This window comes from Aspergillus aculeatinus (assembly GCF_003184765.1).
Source record: "Aspergillus aculeatinus CBS 121060 unplaced genomic scaffold BO66scaffold_24, whole genome shotgun sequence".
NCBI lineage: Eukaryota > Fungi > Ascomycota > Eurotiomycetes > Eurotiales > Aspergillaceae > Aspergillus > Aspergillus aculeatinus.
Genome location: NW_020291493.1, coordinates 183,021 through 202,279, shown reverse-complemented (window position 1 = coordinate 202,279; position 19,259 = coordinate 183,021). Strand labels below are relative to the sequence as shown.

Below are 19,259 nucleotides of genomic sequence, written 5' to 3'. Positions count from 1 at the left end.
GGGGGGGGGAGATGGAAATTAATTGAGTCTTGAGTCTTGAGTCTTGAGATATACTTCGGTCGGTGGTCGGTCGGTCGGTCGGCGGAGAGGATGCGGGGATTCCCCGTTAAGCTTATTATCGTCGCAGCCTCCACTTTTACCTCTTCACCAGTTCTTCACTTCACCATTTCCTCAATTTCTTCCAGACAGGTGTATGTGCAATATCCACAGTCCAATTGTCAATCAGAACTTGCGAGAAGAGCGAGAGGGAAAGAGAGAGAGAGAGAGAGAGAGAGAGAGAGAGAGAAAGATGATGCGAGGGAAAGAGAGAAAAAAAGTTAAGTAAGCGAGAATCGACAAGGAAGGGATGACGCGATCGGACAATGAATGGCTGATAAACCGACGACTGCAGCTCACATGAGTCCCTCAAACTTCCTCCTGCCCAGTCCTGCATGAAAGAAAATCTCGAGATACGAAAGAGGATCTCCCTTGTGATTCATACAACATACATACTGACTTACAAACGGTTACCTACGGAATCCGTGAGGTAACAATTACCAGGCTGATCCATGATCTCAACGACTCAATGATCTCAATGATCTCAATGATCTCAATGATTTACAATAATCTCTCCTCCTACCGACATTCTTTCCACTGCGACGGTGACACATCAATCCCACCTTGCCTTCCACGCCTATTAGCCTGCCAAGGCACTGTACGGGGTCAACCCGGGATAAAACGAGGTCGGGATGGTCGGAATAGGAATGGAAGCAGTGAGGCCAAATGCGGTCGCCAAGTCGGCTGCCATGGTTGTCGCCGAATACCCTGATGGAGCCGCCGTGACAGTGCTGGTCGTGGTGTAGGATGTGTGCGAAGAGCTGTCCTTCAGACAGTATCCCGATCCGTAAGCGGAACGGCACAGGTACAATTCACTCGACCCGCTTTCGGTCCAAATGGCAATATCTTCCAACGTCAGGTCCGTGCAAGGCGCCGTGTCACTACACACAACTCGGATCGGTGGTCGGGTCGCTCCGTTCGCCTCGGTGCCCTTCCAGTTCTTCACAGTGATGTTGTTCAGCTGCACCCCGTCTCCGGCCACCGCGGTCATGCTGCTCCAGTAGCCATCGATGTCGAGCGAGTATGCATTACCGTGCCCTAAACAGAAGGCATCAGTCGACACTTTCAAGCTGGGAAGGCGGGGCATAGGCAGGCAGCACTAACCGATGAAGTTTTCCAGCAGAACATTCGACACCGTTCCACTGCCACCATTGCTCTTGATCATGTACATCTGGTTCGACGACCAGGTGTAAACATTGCGGTAGACAATGTCGGTGACGTCGGTGTCGGCCCCGAGCGATCCCATTGCGCAACCACCACTCCAGTTGCAATAGATACTCTCCACCAGGATATTGTTGGCAGGGCTCTGCGGTGCGTCTGTCAGTCAAGGCTCGAGCGCGTCAATTCATGCTTGCGAAAGAAAAGCCTTACCTTGACTGTTACACATTCATCCTTGTTGGTCACTTCAACCTAAACGAATGCACATCTCGTGAGCGACCGAGAAATAGCACTTGCCACTCGGGCCTGACTTACATCGTGAACCCAGATGTTGCTTCCCCAGACATCAATCCCGTCCAAGCCGCCCTCATTGCCACCACGAATCGCCATGTTGTACACCTCGCCATCGGAGCAGGTATCCATGGTAAAGTGAAAAGCAGGCGCGTCCACCAAGATAATATCGTGCACAGAGAAATGAGTCACGTCGGTCAAGCGCAGAATTCGTGCTCCGTAGGTACCCTCCGCATGGTACACATAGCCGAATCCCTGCACAGCGCCTTTGGAGGTGCTACTGAACAGCTCGAAATCGGTGGTGTCAGTGACCGCAATCATGTTCCCACTCGCGGTACCTGTGCGGTAGATGATACCATCCAGCTGGATTGCGGTCGCGCTGCCCCCAGTCAGGGTGACCCAGGTGTTTAGGGCATAGTTGCCAGATGGGATGTAGACAAGACCTCCGCTTTTGCATGCAGCCCAGGCCGATGTGATGGCAGGCCCAACGTCGGTCGAGTTGTCGGCCACTGCGCCGTAGCTGAGGATGTTGCATGTTTTTGTCGCACCTTTGGTGGAAGCGGAGGTCAACGGGCCAACACTGCCAGAGAGTTGACCGCTGACGAGCGCCGGGATAGCACCCAGAGCAAGAAGGAAAAGACCACGCATGGCTGGCTTGGTTCAATGGGAGCAACCTCGACGTGCTTGATTCTTGGAATTTTTCTCAAGAACTTACGCAGCAAACGCAGCTTTTATATCGCAGTAAGGAGCGTTCATGGTGATTGTGGTCAGGGACTCATGTCCACCGGAGAATCTACAACGTACACTTATCCTCGACCCCCTCGAGCCGCTGGGGACCAAGCAGGCTGAAGATTCTCCGTCCTGTCGGACGTTGATTGTGGCTTCCTACTCCGTGACATAAAGTGTCAGAACCCCTTTAGATGATGATCTCTACTGTTTTTGCTAAGAAACCCAGTGGAGTGACCGGAGTCAAGCTTCCTCACAGAGGCTTCAAACCCCAAGCTCCTCCTTATTCATGGAGAATTCTGATTGATTATACCGCCACGCAAGCCAGTGTCAGCGCTACTTGAGCATCCGTCTCGAGGCTTGAAGCGCTGATCACATCCCAAATTGATAGTGATTTCTGCGAAGGATTCAGTTCCAGGGGCGGCCAGGAGGGTTCATCTCGGCAAATGTCAAGCAAGAACTCATTCCCCCAGCTAGATGCATCGCCTGACGGACTTTGTGGGGTACGTGCGGCGGGGTGATGCGTGCAACAAGCAATCACCATAAAGCTTCTGCCCTGAAAATCCGGGTCAGTTTGATGCGAGCAAGAAAGAAGACATTCTTCAGGTGCAGCTGTCGGGTGAATGACGGCCGAGTATCCAGTAAGTTGCGTGCCAGATGGGTTCTTCGTGTTGCACCCAGCGCTCAGGCCCTACCAAGACGGCCCAGCATCACATTCGCGACGCCAAAATCGCTTGATATTCGACGCCTGTGTTCCGCAATTTGATAACCGAGTAATGCAAAATGTCGTCATTGTTCTCTTCAGGGGCAGTCTGCCTACGACAGCTGCACTATCCCCCGAAACCACCATATTATGAAGAGTCAAAATAGTCTTGAAGATAGGTAATCTAAATAGCAAGCTTTGACCAATCAGAGTCATCTCTTGGCTAGTTCCGATCCTAGTATCCCGCGCTCTAAGCCATGAAATGCTCGCTCAACGCCCTCTGGAATATCGACATGATCAATGAACCCTTTACCCCGTGGCCCATAGCCATTGTCATCATCTCTCAGGCGCGGTATTTCACCCATCAGCAGTCCCAGAAAGCGTGGTATGCTCCATAGCGAATCTGCAGGGATCCCATCTACATCGTACACCAGCTCATTATCCTCCTGCAACCGGACCCGCGGCACTATGATTGGCCAGCTTATGAAATCCGGGGTCAACGGCGCAAAGGCCTTGACGAATGAGGCAATCGTCCTTCGGGCCATGGTGGGATCCTGGACGATAATTACGGAATTGGGTGCCGGGATGGCATTCCTCTCCAGCAGGCGCCTGGTCTGTATCGCGTTCTGCCCGCAATTCGTGGACTGGTCCTCGACCAGCAGGTTGCCTCCGGCCTTCCGGAAGTCCGAGGCCACGGCCTCGAAACCTCGCGTGAAGATGGTGTGGAGCACTTGGGCTTCTGCCTTGCCTTGAATCTCTGGGGCAAGATGCGCATATTTGGGGTGCTTGGAGACCGCCTCATAAAGGTAAGGGGTGGAGTGGCCAATCCCGCCGCAGAAGACGAGGGTCTTGGTGGCGTGCGGGTTGTGAGCGAGGAATGTGAAGACCGCTTCAGCCTGGTGGAGGATGGCGGACACGCAGATCACAATGCAGTCGACTGCATGGGGGGGCGGCCGTGCTGCGGGGAGTTGTTCATGGGCGAGGAAGGTGGAAATCAGGTTGATGTTGTGGGGGTCAATGGATGACATTTTTCTTCTTCTTCTTTCTGCTTGTTATTCTCTTCTTGTGTTTGTTTAAATGGGATCAATGACTGCTTCTGACTGCTTCTGACTGCTTCTGAATTTATTAAGATTCTTGTTCAAGGTTGTTTTCTGTGATTGAGAACGGTAGATGAGACGGCAGACGGCACGGGTAGAATCAGCAGTGGAGAAAACCACAAACTACGGATGGCAGATGGAGCCGATCTCCGTCCCTCGGCATTGCCTAATTGGGAAAGTCCCCTGCTTTACTACCTAAGTAGTACTAACTAGGTACAGTACCTACCGACTCATACTATCTACTGCACAATAACTTACTTACCTCTACTTACGCTTCTTGCATGATCATTAGCTTGGTTGATTGATTCAACTGCTACTCTGTCCTTAATGACTCCTCACAGCTGGCAAGCATACCACCAACATGAAGCGATTGCTCAAACTGGTCAAGAACCATCCAACCTCAACCGCATCCACTCTACGCGCCTCGGCAGCTCCCCCAACGTCAGGAACTGCCTCCATCGACAATTTACAGGGCGCATCTGCGGCAGCAGCAGAGCTATCAGATGTCCTTGGTGCCTCTCTCAAGGACATTGACCTTGAAGGTGGCTACTTGACTTCAACCTGAGACAGCTTGCTGATCGCTAATATCTATTGCTGGAAGATAATCTCAGTGCCCAGGCTCGGGCTCTGGCCACGCGCTTGGATGATGAAGCATCCAGATATGACAACGCGCAGCTGAGCCCTGAGCAATGTGACGAGAAGTGGACATGGTAAAGCCGGATCCCCTCAGTCGTTGGGGAAGGGCTTCAGCTAATGCACTTAAGTTCGCAAGATCAATCTCTGCTCCTATCACTCGCATGGGACTGCGCGAATGAGTCCTACAACTCTACTTCCCCCCGCCTCCCACGTACGATCAAGGATTGTGTATTGACACATGACCATGAAGTTACGCCTTCTATCAATGGAACAGTCAAGGCTGCTACTTTCACAACGGTTGATTTGCAGGAGATATCAAACGGTAATGAGCTTCTGCCTGTGTTGGTCATCGCGATCAGAGGAACTGCCAGTACTGTGGACCATATAGTCAACATCAACAGCAAGCCCCACGATGCGAGTCACTTCATTGTAAGTCAATGGTTCTGTCTTCACTCAAGGCGGTCATCATTCTGACAGCTGTCTCTATCAGAATCTTGCCTGTTTCGAGCTCGATGGTCACTCGCCCCAGAGCAAGCTAGAAGCCCATTCCGGATTTCTGCATAGTGCAATGGCACTGGAAGCCATCGTTTCTGAAAGAATAAAAGCCTACAGTCGTCTCCATGCTGACACCGGCAGTCACATTCTCTTTACCGGTCACTCCGCAGGAGGTGCTGTAGCCTCACTATTGTTTCTCCACTATATCTCAGAGGCAATTTCCAAGAACGCAAGACGCTTCTCTTGCGTCACGTTTGGTGCCCCACCAGTAGTCACATTACCGTTGATGGATGGCATCAGGCACCGAAGATTGCCTAAAAATCTATGCTTGAACCTCATCAACGAGTTCGACCTTGTCACTAGAGCAGATAAAAACTATGTCTTATCTCTTGTGAACTTACTACGGTCGCGCAATGATCCATCCCTGGTGGTCGCAGATGCGGCTGCTGGATGCGAGCAAGCTTCTGGTTCATTCTCCGACAACGCTGAAGGTTGCTGGCCATTACCGCGCTCTCTTTACAGCCATGTTGGGCCCCGTATTATCCTGTTCATGCGATTAGGGAGTTCGCAGGAACACTTGCCCCGATTATGCGCTGTCTCGGTGTCACTGAAAGAGTTTGACAGACTGCTATTCTGTCGTCTTTCCGTTCATAAGCGAAAGTACTATGCGCAGACGGTAGGACAGCTTGTGGCTGGTCAGGCAAACGGAATGATTGAGGAAGCATGATAATAAGAGCATGTCATTGCTTACAGAACCTCGTTTAAATAAAGCACGCATAAATCGATATGGCCTCCAGGCAGCACGAAAGAATCGAAAGCGCCCTTCGAAAGAACAGGATAAGTGACGCCAGGAAAACCTCTGCCATCGTCGGCGAAGACGGCTACACACTAGAGTCTCGACAAGAACAAGGCTGTTTTCCACTTACCGGATCGAGCAGTACAATTAACCGCCGTTTCGAGGGTCAACTCGGGAGATTAGCTGATTTGGCAGATGGGGTCGCATTCTCAAAGTATACATTAATCAGCTCGTTCGGCGACTCTAGGCATCCAGCCTCACTTTTGCACAGCCTCGGATACCCCGGGCTCTAAGCACGAGGCCGGTGCCTGGCCTTGGCGATCCTCGTATTTTCCAGCCTTGCACCCCAGCAACAAACTTACTCCGCAGGTTGTATGGGGGGGGGCGGCCTCAGACCCTCAATCTTGATATGATGTCTTGAGATTGTGGAGGAGCCGAGTTTTGATTTTACAATCCTCAATTTGGCACCCGCTGGCATCCAAAAAAACCCCCATTCATACAACAGCCACCATGTCTTGCCCGAGTGGTATTCGCCTCAGGCACCATTTCGAGCGATCTTCGCTGCCGAACATCACTCATGCTCCCCGAGCCCCGTGGAAATTAGTAGGACCTGCTAGCGCGCATTTGCAGTCTGAGCTTGAGACTCTGTACTGGTATGGCGTTAGGCTCGAGCTCGAAAATACCATACGCACTTTGAAAATCTGGCAGCAATCAGAGTATACAGATGTGGTAGTCGATGATGAGCATGACAACAATTTACACGGCTTTGACACATTTATCGATCAGGTTACTCAGGAGACACGGGCGTTTGCGATACGATATGGTAGTGCGCTGTCTGTCTACTACGATCAAACTCGGGCTAACTTGTTCTGCCGATGTAGGGGAAGAGAAAACTGCGATGACAGCCGACCAGGACAAGATCTTGTCCTCTGTTATGAACGGCACTGAAATCAAGGAGGCTCTACGCAAAACAAAACTCGCGCAGGTAGAATATCAGAGCACTAACGTTGATGTTAAGGATGAAGTGCGAAGGAACACGGAAGGTTGTTTGTCATTGTCTGCTTCTCTTGCCCAAAGCTAATGAGGCCTTTCAAGACATTGTATCATCTTCCGATATCCAGGAGCGGGCACGTATCCTCCTCCAAGCTGCAGGTGAGTCTAAAGGGTACCAGTCTGAGAGTATCTCAATTGACCTTAAGCCTACGCAGGGCTCCTCGATGTCGACAAACTGATTGAGCACCGTCCACCTTTAGAAGACCTTGGCTTCTGGGCTCGACCTGCCATTCCGCAACGTATGGACCGAATACCACATGATGTATCAATCAGTACATATACCTAACAAAATCTCTAGTTACTCTGTCTGGTTTTGATAGTGACTGGAATGCCCGACTTGAGCCTCTGAAATGCTCGGACTGCTCCAGTATCATTCGAGGTAGCATGTTTACCCATAGCGGCAAATCGAACCATGCAAAACAACTCACCGTCTGTGAGGACTGTTATCGGAAACTCTATCTTGGCAGAGAACAATATGTCAAAGCATACAAGCACTGCGTTCTCGCCGAGGCCATTACTCCTGCCCTAAGTCGGAACATATGTCATTGTGCAGACGTCTCTCGCCTTGACAGCACCGGACTTCCAGGTGCCCTCTTTCCAATTTCTAAGGGAGAACGGCATGTTGCAATTCCACTCGCGAAGAGATGCAAATTACTCGAGCTCAATAATCGAGTCGCCCTCGCGAAATATCACGGTCTACAGTCTACAGTCCGTGATCACAGGAAGAAATACAAGAAAATGACCAGATTCCGAGTCAAATCAAATGGTACAGCTGCACAGGGGATATATGAGCCAGCCAGGAAAGTAACTTTGAGAGGAGAATCCGATTCGAAGCAGCCGCCCTTGCGACCAGAACCAGAAAAGGAAGTCCCTTTCGCTCGTGACCAGGATACAAACACTGCTTCAGTGAAGGAAGCCATGGCAGACGAAGATATACCATTATTCTTTCGCCAATTTGCCCAACAATACCCTTTTGGCAATGTTCACATGGCCTTACGAGTTGGGCCCCTGGTCATTGAAAATGGGGTCGCAAAGTAAGCATAGACCTATTTCAATACATACGCTTCTGGAAGACTTACTGATCAACACTACAGCACCAAGCAAGGCGCCTTAGTTACTATACGAGAACTACCTACCTTCCACGATAGACCTGATTCCTGCAGTCCACGCTCTCGTCATCCTAGTTTAGCAATTGGCGGCGACGCCAAGAGACGCCTTTGGCAGCAGCAGCGCCTCGTTGGAACTCCCAAACGATACAAAGCTATCATGAAGCAGGTTGTCGGGGTACCCTTCACCGGCGCCCTTTCTGGTTCTTCCTATGCTGAGCAGGAATCTGAGATTATATGGCTTATTGTGGCGGCTAGTCGCGGTTATTTCGACCATCCAGGACTTCCCGTCAAGGAACAGCGCAAGAGTCTAGACGCTGCGCTGGATCAAATAATGACCAAACTCAAAAACCTTCTTGAGCCTAGGGTCAGTATCTATTTGCAGGGGATTGCAAAGAAGTTACTCGATCCTAGTACAACACTCACCTGGAGTGCTATCGGTAATAATTGTCAATCATTTTGCGACTCACTCATTGACACGGATTTATTTGAACCTTTGATTGAGAGGACTTCGGCGGGTCAAGCTTCGGGGGCCGCATCTCCGTTATATCTCATGAGCTTTGTATGTCCACAGGACGGCTATCTACGAAGCCAAGTCCGCACGAAATACGATGTTCCCAGCGGACTGACCGAGGAGTACCTTCTTCGCTTCCATTTCGGTCGACATGATGAGGCTGATGTTCTAGACACTCTCCAGGAGTACTGGTACGACTGGGGCGCGTTTGGTGGTACATTATACAAGTACCAGGATCTTTTTCCCTGGGATTGCACTGAAGCATATCAGCAGCACCCCAAATTCTGCGGCTCTTGTAATCTCGCTAAGCATATCTGGGCATTTCCATTTGACGCTTGGTCTCTAGTCGCATTACATCTCCAGCGGGGTCCACAAATGTACGTCACAGCGAAGCCAAGCAATCGAGGAATGGAAGATGTTTCCTGGATGCGTGATCGACTTACCGTTCTCACAGCCTTGTCTCTCCTGAACCGAGGAGCGACGGCCATGGCTCGAAGTGAAAAATTTGTGCAAGCGACCCAATGGCTCCATTCTGCGGACAAGGGTCCTCGGCAGGCACACCCGTCACTGACAAGGGTGAAACTGGGAGGGATTCACCGCGCCCAGCCCTATAGCCACTATTACGAAGCGGGGACCTACAGTCATTACTTTCTCGCTAAGTGGGCTTCACGACCACGGCCTGAGCAGATTCAGGAATACGAAGCTTTGCGCAACGAGCGTGCCAGGAGGCCTGATGTTGGTGGCAGCGGTCGTGGCGGGAGATTCTCCTTACCTAGAACGGAAAACGCAAAAGAGGGACCGACAAATCTGGATTTTCTGGGATTTGAAGGGCTTCTATATGACCTCGATCGACTGCATACCAACGATTCTGTCGATGAGAGCTGTGACGAGGTGGCATCTACTGATGCAGATTATCACTCTGCTCACTCTGCTCACTCTTCCCCTGGCAATGCAGATGGCGACTTTCAATCTCAACCCAGCTCTGGATCGATGGCCGGCCCGGAACCATTGTATTCGTCGCATGGTGTCCCTTCGATTGATGACTCCCAGCAAACCAAAGCCAATAAGGGAGCTCCAGTGCAGGAACACCGAGACACAACGTATCGGGACACCGTGCATCCAAACAGAACCGATTACGGAGCCGGCGATGAACGAGATGTTCAATCCACTACCCGAGACGCAGGTACAGCAGACAAAGAGGATACCGAATGTCGCGAAGACTCGTCCAAGCAAAATCAGTCTGGGGTCAATGACGGTGGCCCCCGAGCCTCCTATCAGTACGACTCCACTTTCGCGACGTGGAAAGGTCACTCGAAGTATCAACATCCCAGTCATGTTGACCACACCCGGAAGACTGATTCTGGCGCAGCAAAATCTACTAGAGATGGAGAGGCCCATACTGGTTCAGGGCACGGGTATTCCAGTACAATTTCCTCTGGGTACGGCAGTCGCAATCACGACGGTTGGTCCAGTGGCTATACTGGGGGTTGGAACCCGTATTTCAGCAGCCGCTCTCATAGTAGTGGCAGTAGCTACCACGGTAGCAATTCGAGTAGTCCCTATGGAGGGGGTAGCTCTAGCTCGTATAGCAGCAGTTCGGCCGGAGGAAGCAGCTCATACGGCGGTGACTCAAGCAGTTCGTCTGGCGGCGGTGGCTCGAGCGATTCATATTGGAGCAGCTCATACGATAGTGGCAGTTCGTACAGCTCCAGTTGGAACTGATGGATTTGTGGTGTTGTTGTGGTTGTTTAGGAGGAACCGGGTTCATACAATACATACATACGGAGTAGTTGCCGCAGTCGCCGTTCTACGGTAGTCGCCGAGTCGCCGACTGTAGCCGTCCCATCCTGCTTTTATTCGGCCGAATTATTACATACTGTCGAGTACAACGGAAGTTTGTCAGGCGAGACTCAGAGAACGTGACTCACCTTCTTGAAGTTCTCCAAAATACCTTATATTCTTGGTAAATTCTATTTCTGATTGCGACACGTATCGACATATCGACATATCGACATATCCATATCATTATTCTGGAACAACCCACTCAGCTTGGTGTATATCAAGTCGTGGGTGGCGTTCCGCCAATTGCCGACTTTCGCCCTTCAACTGCCAGTATGGCCTGCCAAAGCAATTCTACACCCACCGAACCCTCCAAACATGATGTGGGTTGGAGGAGGGTTGTCCGTCATTTCACTCCCTCGTATGATTGCCGGGTCAGAATGGCTTCTGTGAGACGCAACAGCTGACCTGGATCCAGCTGGTTCTCCGTCACCATGGGCACCGGAATAGTGTCCATCCTCTTGAACACTCTGCCCTACAACGGCCAATGGCTCTACTGGATCTCCGTCGCGATCTTCGCTCTGAATGTCCTGCTCTTTGCGACCGGATGTATCATCACACTTCTCCGCTACACGCTGTACCCTGAGATCTTCTTCGCGATGATCAGACACCCTGTGCAGTCGATGTTCATCGGCACCTTTCCGATGGGATTCGCCACCATCATCAACATGTTCTGCTTTGTCTGTGTCCCGGCCTGGGGTGAGTGGAGCCGGAACTTTGCTTGGGGACTGTGGATCTTTGATGCTGTCTTCTCCGTGATCACGGCATTGTCATTACCTTTTCTGCTGTAAGCGGCCTTTCACAACCTTTGATTCTCTAGCAGTCAGGCTCATTTCGCCTGCGATCAGGATGGCTCACGGGAGTGAGACCCAGCTTTCATCGATGACCGCGGTGTGGCTTCTGCCCATCGTCAGCTGTATCGTTGCCGCGTCGTCGGGGGCCATCGTCGCGGACGTGCTCCCCAACCCGCAGCACGCCCTGTGGACGGTCATCGTGAGCTACATCCTGTGGGGCATCGGCCTGCCGCTCGCCCTCATGGTCATGGTGATCTACCTCCAACGACTCACGCTGCACAAATTGCCCCCCAAGGCAGTGATCGTGAGCGTCTTCCTACCCCTGGGCCCTCTCGGACAGGGCGGATTCGGGTGAGTGCCTGCTAAAAAATTCCACGCCCCTATATTGCTTACAACCCTTTTCAACCCCTGGGTGGTGGTCAAGAAATGAATGGGCTAACTGAAACGCCTTCACCCATGGTGTAGCATTATGAAACTCGGCAGCGCGGCGCAGACGATTTTCCCACAGACCCAGATGCTGACGCTGGACTCCGGACTTGGGTCTGGGCCGGTGTTCTACACGGTGGGCTTCATGGTCGGCCTGATCCTCTGGTCGTTCGGCCTGGTGTGGCTCTTCCTGGCGATTGCCTCGATTGCGCGGTGCCGGAGCTTCCCCTTCAATATCGGGTGGTGGGGGTTCACCTTCCCACTCGGGGTGTTTGCGACGAGTACTTGTCAGCTGGGGAAGGAGTTGCCGTCGGAGTTTTTTAGGATGTTGGGCACGGTATGGTTTTTTTTCCTCCCCTCATTCTCCTTGCGTGTAAGAATAGGTCGGTCTGGGTGTGAAGGGATGCTGATATCTTGGGTGGGGATAGATTCTCTCCCTCTGTGTGGTGGTGCTGTGGGGAGTGGTGGGCGTGGGCACGTTGCAAGGGGTGCTGTCGGGCCGGTTGTTCTTTGCGCCTTGTTTGGCTGACTTGAAGGCCAGGGAGGGGGAGGACCAGCGCGGGGTCGATGATGGTTCGAAGAGTGCTTGAGGTTGGTTGGGTTTGTTTCTGATATCTCAGGGAACTTCATTCTTCTTTTTTTTCTTTTTGCACGTGGGTTTGGTAAGATATAATTTGCGCAAACAGGTCTCGATACTGAAAGAGATCTGGCATCCATGGGTTAGTATGGTATCAGTTAGCATCCATGCTGCACGCACGCCGAACAGCGCTCAGGAACAGGTGGGCGAATTAAGCTTAAATGATTAGATCAAACTTTGGTTGATGGCCAGGCGGGCTATGTGGTTCCTGTTCTGATAATTTTTTAATTGTTCAATTATTTTAGGGGTGACAGATTTATCATTTTTTTTTTCTAGGGGGATTTTTTTTTGGTGGTGGTGGATGACGGTTTTGGTTATTTTTGAATTCAGGGAAGGGAATATTTATTTTATTCACCCTGCGGGAACCGGATTATAGTGTTTGGTAGTAATGCTCGGGAGTTCGGGACCCAGAAGACGCTAGGACTTCATTGTTATTGTATTGCTGTCAGACGTCACAGGCAGGTAACTTATAGGTTGTGGGCTTCGAGGGATACATAGTACCTACGTAGTACTCCCTCCTAATGTTGATATCGAGGGGTTGTGCCTGGACTGCATAGTAAGTTACCATGTATACAACTAAAGATGCCATCATCTTCTGTGTACTACACCGCCGCGGGCGATCGATCCTTGTCGTCATCTCGATTTGTGCCCGACCAGTCCCAGCCCGACACGAAGCCCGGCCTGTGACTGGCCAGCCTGGCAGCGAGTCACGTGCCGCTCCACTCCCCCCAAATAAAACCGCCCCCTCTAAGCAAAAAACTGAAAATCCCAAATTTCCCCAGAGAGCAGAGAAAAAAAATAATATAAAAGAGGGAAAATCAGAAAAATTAAAAATTAAAAAATTTAATAAAATAAAAAAAAGGGACGGAGTTCCATCCACAACCCCAAACAAATCATCGCGCGCGACCATCTCCAGACTTCACGATCCATTCCAAGATCCCCCCAAGTATCTCTATTTCGATTGATTGACTGCTTGAAGAGTGGTTTTGGGATCACCATTATCTTTTGTGGTGAGTGCAGACTAGAGGGAATCTCTGTTCTGATTATTGTCATTGCCTTGTGGGAGAGCGACCGACTGTTCACACCTTTCATTCAGCTTGTTGGGCATTCCTCTGTTTTTCCCTCCAGCTTTCTCTTCCCTTCCCCCCCCCCCCCCCCTTTTTTTTTCAGCTCTCCCTTTCTTTTTTTTTTTTACCCTTTCTTTTTTTCTCTCTCCCTTCCCAACCAAGTGCGCGGTTGGTCTTTGTGGATCGACCGTAGTTTCCCGGGTGAGAGAAACGGCTGTTGTCATTACTGTTAGCCTTACCAGCAAGCTGCTTGCCTTGGCTGCCTGCTTGCCTGTCTGCTTGCCTACATGCCTGCTTGATTGATGTGCTTGCTTGCCTGGTACTGACCGTACAGTACTCCGTACCGCGTTTTTACTAGTAGCCTGACAGCCTGTGGCAGCCTGAGGCCGTTCGTCCGTCTGTCGCTTCCGGATTGGGAATCGAGCCGGGATCGTTGCTTATTCCGCATTTAATTGTTATCGTCACAGCGGCCGCTTTTCTCATTTTCTATTTTCCCCAGCCCGAGAGAGAAAAAAAAAAAAAAAAAAGAAGAGAGTTGCAGACGCGCCCCCGTGCGCGTGTCTGTCATCAACTGTTCCGATCCTGTATTGCGGTTACTGCTCAGGTTCGTCCATCTCTCTCTGTCTCTCTCTTTCTTGCTGTCATCGGGCTTCCGACCTTCCACCATCTCCATTGTTGAAGAAGAGCTGGTGGAGTTTTGGTCTGGAATTGGCTTTCTCGCCACCCCTCCAGGGCCCCCCCCCTCCTCCCCCCTCCCCTCCTTGCCCCCGGTGTGTGTGTGAGGGTGAGGTCAGTCCGTCCCGTCCAAGTCAAGTTACTCTCCATCGCGGCACGTACAGTACGTACTCGTACTCACCACTCCGCCTTGGTCAGCAAACACCACCGCCACCACCACCACCACCACCATCACAGACCGCCCGCCCGACCGCCCCCGTAACCGTGTCGCTTCCTGCCGACGCGGTGGTCACATGTTCGTCGCCTCCCCCCGAGTATTATCACTCTGGCTGATTTGATATCAGCATATCAGCACCACCACGCTCATCCTATCTTCCTGGAAAATAGCCACGCAATTGTCTTCGGGTGGGATTAGTGTCTGATACATTCCCCCGAAGATGATGGGCTACAATGGTCTTCCGTTCCATCAGCAACGGGCGCCCCAGCAGAATGCGCATCCCCAGCATCATCATCCTCAACATCAACAACAGCAGCAACAACAACAACAACATCAACATCCTCACCACCACCAGCTGCAGTCCCCGTCCATGAATGCGGCCACCGCAACCCACCCTCATCATGGCGCCGGATTAACCAGCAATAGCTCTCTGCTTCGCGCCCATACGCAGACCGAAATGGCCGCTCATTCCCCGGATCCCCGCAAAATGACCCCGGCCTCATCTAGTCCGCTTGTCGGCCTCAATACGGCGGGACATTTCAACTCCTTCCCGGGGCATTTCACCCCGCAGGGCTCGTCCGATCTGCTGTCCCGGAATGCCGACTCGATCGGCCAATTGAAGGATCCCTACCTGTCCTTGCAGAGTCTTCAGCGGAACATGAACCCCATGGCCAATTATCGCTCCCATGCTATGAATGCGCAGGCGGCCATGTCGCCCCATGCGCACACCATGGGTATCGCGTCCCCTCAGCAGTCGCTCGAGCGGCTCCAGCAGCAACATCTGCAGCAGCAGCGCCAGAGCGCCCATTCGCTTCCTAATGCGCAAACGCCCACTCCCGCGGCCGCGTCGCCGATGCTCGGGGCCGGCCAAGCCACGCATCAATTCCACCAATCGCCTTTTCAACAGACTCAGCAGGCATCTCCGTACCAGTCTCAGGCTCAGCAGCTGCCTCAGTTCCATGCGCAATATCAGCAGTCTCCGCACCAGGCCTCTCCTTATCAGACCCAGGCCCAGCAGTCGCCGTATCAGCAGCATGCGCAGCAGACATTTCAGCAGCAACAGCAGGCCCAGCAGGAAGCTCATCTGAAAGCGCAGCAGGAGGCGCAGCGACAGGCCCAGGCCGAAGCTCAGCGACAGGCTCAATTGGAGGCTCAACGCAAGGCACAGGAAGAAGCTCAACTGAAATTGCAAGAGCAGCGGAGGCAGGAGGCTCTGAAAGCGCAGCAGGAAGCCCAGCGTAAGGCTCAGGAAGAAGCGCAGTTGAAAGCACAGCAAGAAGCCGCGCTCAAGGCCCAGCAAGAAGCCCAGCAGCGAAAAGAAGCTCAGCTCAGGGCCCAGCAAGAAGCCCAGCGCAAGGCGCAGCAGGAACAACTCAAGGCACAAGAGGCGCAATTGAAGGCCCAGCAAGAAGCCCAGCAGCGGAAAGCTCAGCAGGAAGCTCAACTCAAGGCCCAACAAGAAGCCGCCCAACGGCAGCAGCAGGCTCAGCAACAGCAACAAACGCAAGAGACTTATCAGCAACAGCAGCAGGCCCGTTTCCAGCAGCAGCATGCTCAGCGATCACCTTTCCAATCCCAACCGCAACAGCTCCAGTTCCATCATTATCAACATCATTATCAACAGCCGCAGCAGTCGCAGCAACCGCAGCAGCCACAACATCAGCAACAGCACAATATCATGCATCAGCAACCGCAGCAGCAACATCAGTTCATTCAGCACCACCAAATACAACCCCCGGCTCGTCAACCGCAGGCTCAAACTCCGACCCAGCCGCAGAACCCACCCCAGGCCCAGCATCAGGCCCATCCGCAGACCAAGCCTCAGACTCAAGCTCAGACTCAATCCCAGCAGCAGCGTCCGCCACAGTCATCCACCTCCACTGCGGAGAAAAAGACAGCACCTAGTAAGCCACGGAAGAAACAGGCCAAGCCCGTTGCATCGCCAGTCCCCGCTGGGGTGCACATTAACGGGCAGTTTCATCCCGTTTTTCAAGCTCAACTAGGGCCTTCGAGCCAACAACAGCCTGGTGCTAGCAGCCCTGCCAAACCCCCTGCCACGGTCCCCGTTAACGTGGCACCTGCTTCGGCTGCTGCCACTGCTGCCGGCTCCGCTCAAGGTGCCGCTGCCCATAGCGCTGTCCCTGGGACTACTTCGGGGTCTCTTCCTGGTGCTGTCCATAATGCCATTCCCGGGTCTGTCGCGGCAGCTCCTTCGGGTTCCCAAGTTGATGGTCAGACTCCTAAAAAGAGGGGTCGTCCTCGCAAGCCGCTCGCTCCTGGGGAGGTGCCAAAACCTCGCAAGCCCAAGAAGCCCAAGAAGCCGCAGGAGACCACCACGATCATTGGCCCTGATGGTACACCCATCACGGTTCCCCTCCCTCCCCCACCACCAGCCCTTGGTCCCGATGGAAATCCCTTGCCGCCACCCCCTCCCAAGAAGAAGCGACCAAAGCTCCCTCCTCTGCCTCCGATTGTCTTGCCTGATGGAACCATCATTCCACAAAAGCGCGGTCGTGGACGGCCACGCAAGACGGAGGTGAGCGGCGATCAGCCCCCGAAACCTCGGCCACCTAAGAAGCCCTCGTCTAAACCGGGTACGGGGCGTCCTCGCGGGCGGCCCCGAAAGGCGGATGTGTTGGCACGAAAGGCAGCAGAGGAGGCGGAAGCGCAAGCCAAAGCCCTAGCTGAGGGGGTCAAACCTGATCAGACTGCAGGAGAATCAGCGCAGATCAAGCAGGAGCAGTCACATCAGCAACCGCAGCGGCCGCAACAGCAAACACCGTTGATGCAAGTCCAGCCTCAACAGCCTCAGCAACAACAGCAACAGGTGCAAGCGCAGCAGCAGCAACATCAACAACCGCAACAGACTCGGCCCCAATCTCACCAGGCACTGCAACAGCAGGCTCAACAGCATCCTCACCTTCACCAGCAACAGATTCAGCAGCAAGCTCATCTCCACCAGCAGCAGCAGCAAGCTCAGCAAGCTCAGCATGTCCAACACCAGGCTCAACATCCTCATCAACAACAGCATGCTCAACAGCAGGCTCAGGCACAAGTACAGCAACAAGCTCGCCAGCAGCCACAAGCTCAGCCACAGGGTCAAACCAAGCCGCAAGCTCAGGCTCATGCAAAGCCCCAGCCTCAGCATCAGCACTTGCATCAGTTCCAGCTTCAACAACCTCCTGCACATCATCAACAGGCTCAAACTGCAGTGCAGCCTCAATTCCAAATACACCAGATGCAGGTCAAGCCCCAACCTCATCTCCAGGCCCATCAGATTCAGTCCCCGCATATGCAGGCCCATCAGTTGCAGTCTCCGCATATGCAAAGCCACCAGATGCAAGCTCAACACCAGCCTCATGCTCCTGCTCATACGCAAGCCCACGCCCAACAGCTGCAAACGCAGCAGCAACAGGTGCATCAAGTGCATCAACAAGCCTCTCGTCCAATGCAGTTGCAACCACAGGCACATCTGCAACCCCATCTTCCCCAGGCGCATCAGTTGCAAGCCCATCAGATGCAAGCCCAGGCACAAACACATCCCCATGCACATGCCCATGCTCACCAGCACCCGCACTTCAACCTTCATCCTCAGCTTCACCCTCATGTCCAGCCTCAAACCACCGATTCAATGACCCTCAATCCGTCTCAGAAGCGTAGCGCGCCTGTGGACGACGATCCCCGAAAACGTGCTTTTATCATGCCTCAGCAAATGTAACGGCGTCTTCATCGATGTTATAATGCACGCCGCTAACGTCCGCCCGGTTTTACCTGTTATTATTTAATCACCAACCCCCCACTGGATTTTTTGGGATGTATCCTCAGCGTTGTATTCACTTGTGTTTATGCCTAGTATTATAGTGGCTTGTCCCCCTTGTTTCTATCCCTGATGACATAGCAATTAACATATCGACCCCGTCTTACATATGAAACCTACCGGGGTCCGCGTTCGGTTTTACTGTCTTGTGCGCTGTTGAGTCGCGCCTTTAGCCTGCTTCGGTGTCTATTAGCATAGCATAGCATAGCAGACATAACCAATGAAGTATATACGATTTCGTCGAGGCCAGGTTTGCAGTGATATCATCAGATTCCGAATTTTATCCTGCCAGCCCAAGCTCGGTTGATGAATACGTTGTTTGTCTCGGGGTCCCTTCGGATCACTGAGATCATACGGATAGGCGCCCGACTCACCGACTCACCATTTCCGGGATCAGTCAAGAGAACCAGATGATTGCCTAGGCGTCTATTACAGCAGAAGATCAACATAATGATCCTTGCAAAAGAAAGGGGGGGGGGAGTATGCAACCCTCGGCATCATCCAAAGTACTGTACGGAGTACCAAGCTACTTAACTTAGGCGGGGTGCCTAGTAGGCTAGTACAGTACGGAGTACCTAGACCACTTAGTTACCTTAGGCTCCACGCGGGCGGTTAGTAAGGTAGGCACCTGTCTAGGGCTGCTGCCACTTCGGGAAGGACCCTACTAAGTCGGTACTGTACATAGCACATGTTGGTGTGTACTGTCCGTATGGGACGGAGTGGAGTAGGGAACGATGACTGACACCCTCCCGCAACGGTCTGCGAACTTGCCATCCCTACCACCTTACATCAGCTTGATGTAGCTAACTTCTGCAGGAAGTTGCAACAACAAGCCCGGGTGGTCTAGTGGTATGATTCTCGCTTAGGGATTTCCTAAACCCCGAGCATATCTGCGAGAGGTCCCGCGTTCGATCCGCGGCTCGGGCCTGGTTTCTTTTTTGGGGACTGGGACACGGATTTTCTTGGTAGGGCGGGGGAGGGGGGGGGAGGGGTTTCTCCTGTTGTTGTTTTTTTTTTGGGGCTGGGTTGGGTGGGTGGTGGTGGCTTGTGTGTGAGTATGTGTGTGAGGTTTTTACATGCGGGAAGGCTATGCTTCAGAGAAGGGGGGGAAATGGT

The 19,259-nt window shown here is 52.6% G+C and overlaps 8 protein-coding genes and 1 non-coding gene across 9 annotated transcripts; 6 read left to right on the top strand and 3 right to left on the bottom strand.

Annotated features, from left to right (window-relative positions):
• The first annotated feature begins 110 nt into the window (after positions 1-110).
• Positions 111-603, top strand: BO66DRAFT_89167 (uncharacterized protein). Its single transcript, XM_025653688.1, has 2 exons — positions 111-321; positions 392-603. The coding sequence occupies exons 1-2, from the start codon at positions 194-196 to the stop codon at positions 528-530; spliced, it is 267 nt and encodes an 88-aa protein (XP_025503962.1). The 5' UTR covers positions 111-193; the 3' UTR covers positions 531-603.
• A 73-nt stretch (positions 604-676) lies between these two features.
• BO66DRAFT_374291 (rhamnogalacturonase A) lies at positions 677-2,193 on the bottom strand (the record flags this gene model as incomplete). The annotated part of the gene is made up of 4 exons (XM_025645590.1): positions 677-1,134; positions 1,201-1,402; positions 1,468-1,506; positions 1,570-2,193. 4 exons carry the CDS (start codon positions 2,191-2,193, stop codon positions 677-679), a joined length of 1,323 nt encoding a protein of 440 aa, XP_025503961.1.
• Positions 2,194-3,104: 911 nt separating this feature from the next.
• BO66DRAFT_391944 (YdcF family protein) lies at positions 3,105-4,134 on the bottom strand. Its single transcript, XM_025647382.1, has one exon. It carries the CDS (start codon positions 4,000-4,002, stop codon positions 3,187-3,189), a length of 816 nt encoding a protein of 271 aa, XP_025503960.1. The 5' UTR covers positions 4,003-4,134; the 3' UTR covers positions 3,105-3,186.
• Positions 4,135-4,332: 198 nt separating this feature from the next.
• On the top strand, positions 4,333-5,929 carry BO66DRAFT_451562 (alpha/beta-hydrolase; the record flags this gene model as incomplete). The annotated part of the gene is made up of 4 exons (XM_025651873.1): positions 4,333-4,613; positions 4,673-4,781; positions 4,836-5,168; positions 5,239-5,929. The coding sequence occupies exons 1-4, from the start codon at positions 4,433-4,435 to the stop codon at positions 5,927-5,929; spliced, it is 1,314 nt and encodes a 437-aa protein (XP_025503959.1). The 5' UTR covers positions 4,333-4,432.
• A 474-nt stretch (positions 5,930-6,403) lies between these two features.
• BO66DRAFT_349806 (uncharacterized protein) lies at positions 6,404-10,533 on the top strand. The gene is made up of 6 exons (XM_025644696.1): positions 6,404-6,821; positions 6,880-7,041; positions 7,094-7,150; positions 7,207-7,290; positions 7,350-8,085; positions 8,146-10,533. The coding sequence occupies exons 1-6, from the start codon at positions 6,509-6,511 to the stop codon at positions 10,391-10,393; spliced, it is 3,600 nt and encodes a 1,199-aa protein (XP_025503958.1). The 5' UTR covers positions 6,404-6,508; the 3' UTR covers positions 10,394-10,533.
• A 252-nt stretch (positions 10,534-10,785) lies between these two features.
• BO66DRAFT_374282 (TDT family transporter) lies at positions 10,786-12,609 on the top strand (the record flags this gene model as incomplete). Its single annotated transcript, XM_025645589.1, has 5 exons — positions 10,786-10,871; positions 10,929-11,297; positions 11,359-11,655; positions 11,770-12,067; positions 12,159-12,609. 5 exons carry the CDS (start codon positions 10,786-10,788, stop codon positions 12,318-12,320), a joined length of 1,212 nt encoding a protein of 403 aa, XP_025503957.1. The 3' UTR covers positions 12,321-12,609.
• Positions 12,610-13,770: 1,161 nt separating this feature from the next.
• BO66DRAFT_89062 (uncharacterized protein) lies at positions 13,771-14,179 on the bottom strand. The gene has a single exon (XM_025653687.1). The coding sequence runs from the start codon at positions 14,105-14,107 to the stop codon at positions 13,883-13,885; it is 225 nt and encodes a 74-aa protein (XP_025503956.1). The 5' UTR covers positions 14,108-14,179; the 3' UTR covers positions 13,771-13,882.
• Positions 14,180-14,450: 271 nt separating this feature from the next.
• On the top strand, positions 14,451-18,329 carry BO66DRAFT_391940 (uncharacterized protein). Its single transcript, XM_025647381.1, has one exon. It carries the CDS (start codon positions 14,547-14,549, stop codon positions 18,042-18,044), a length of 3,498 nt encoding a protein of 1,165 aa, XP_025503955.1. The 5' UTR covers positions 14,451-14,546; the 3' UTR covers positions 18,045-18,329.
• Positions 18,330-18,975: 646 nt separating this feature from the next.
• On the top strand, positions 18,976-19,070 carry BO66DRAFT_t157. Its single transcript has one exon. It is a non-coding gene; the product is annotated as a tRNA-Pro (tRNA).
• The last annotated feature ends 189 nt before the right edge of the window (positions 19,071-19,259 follow it).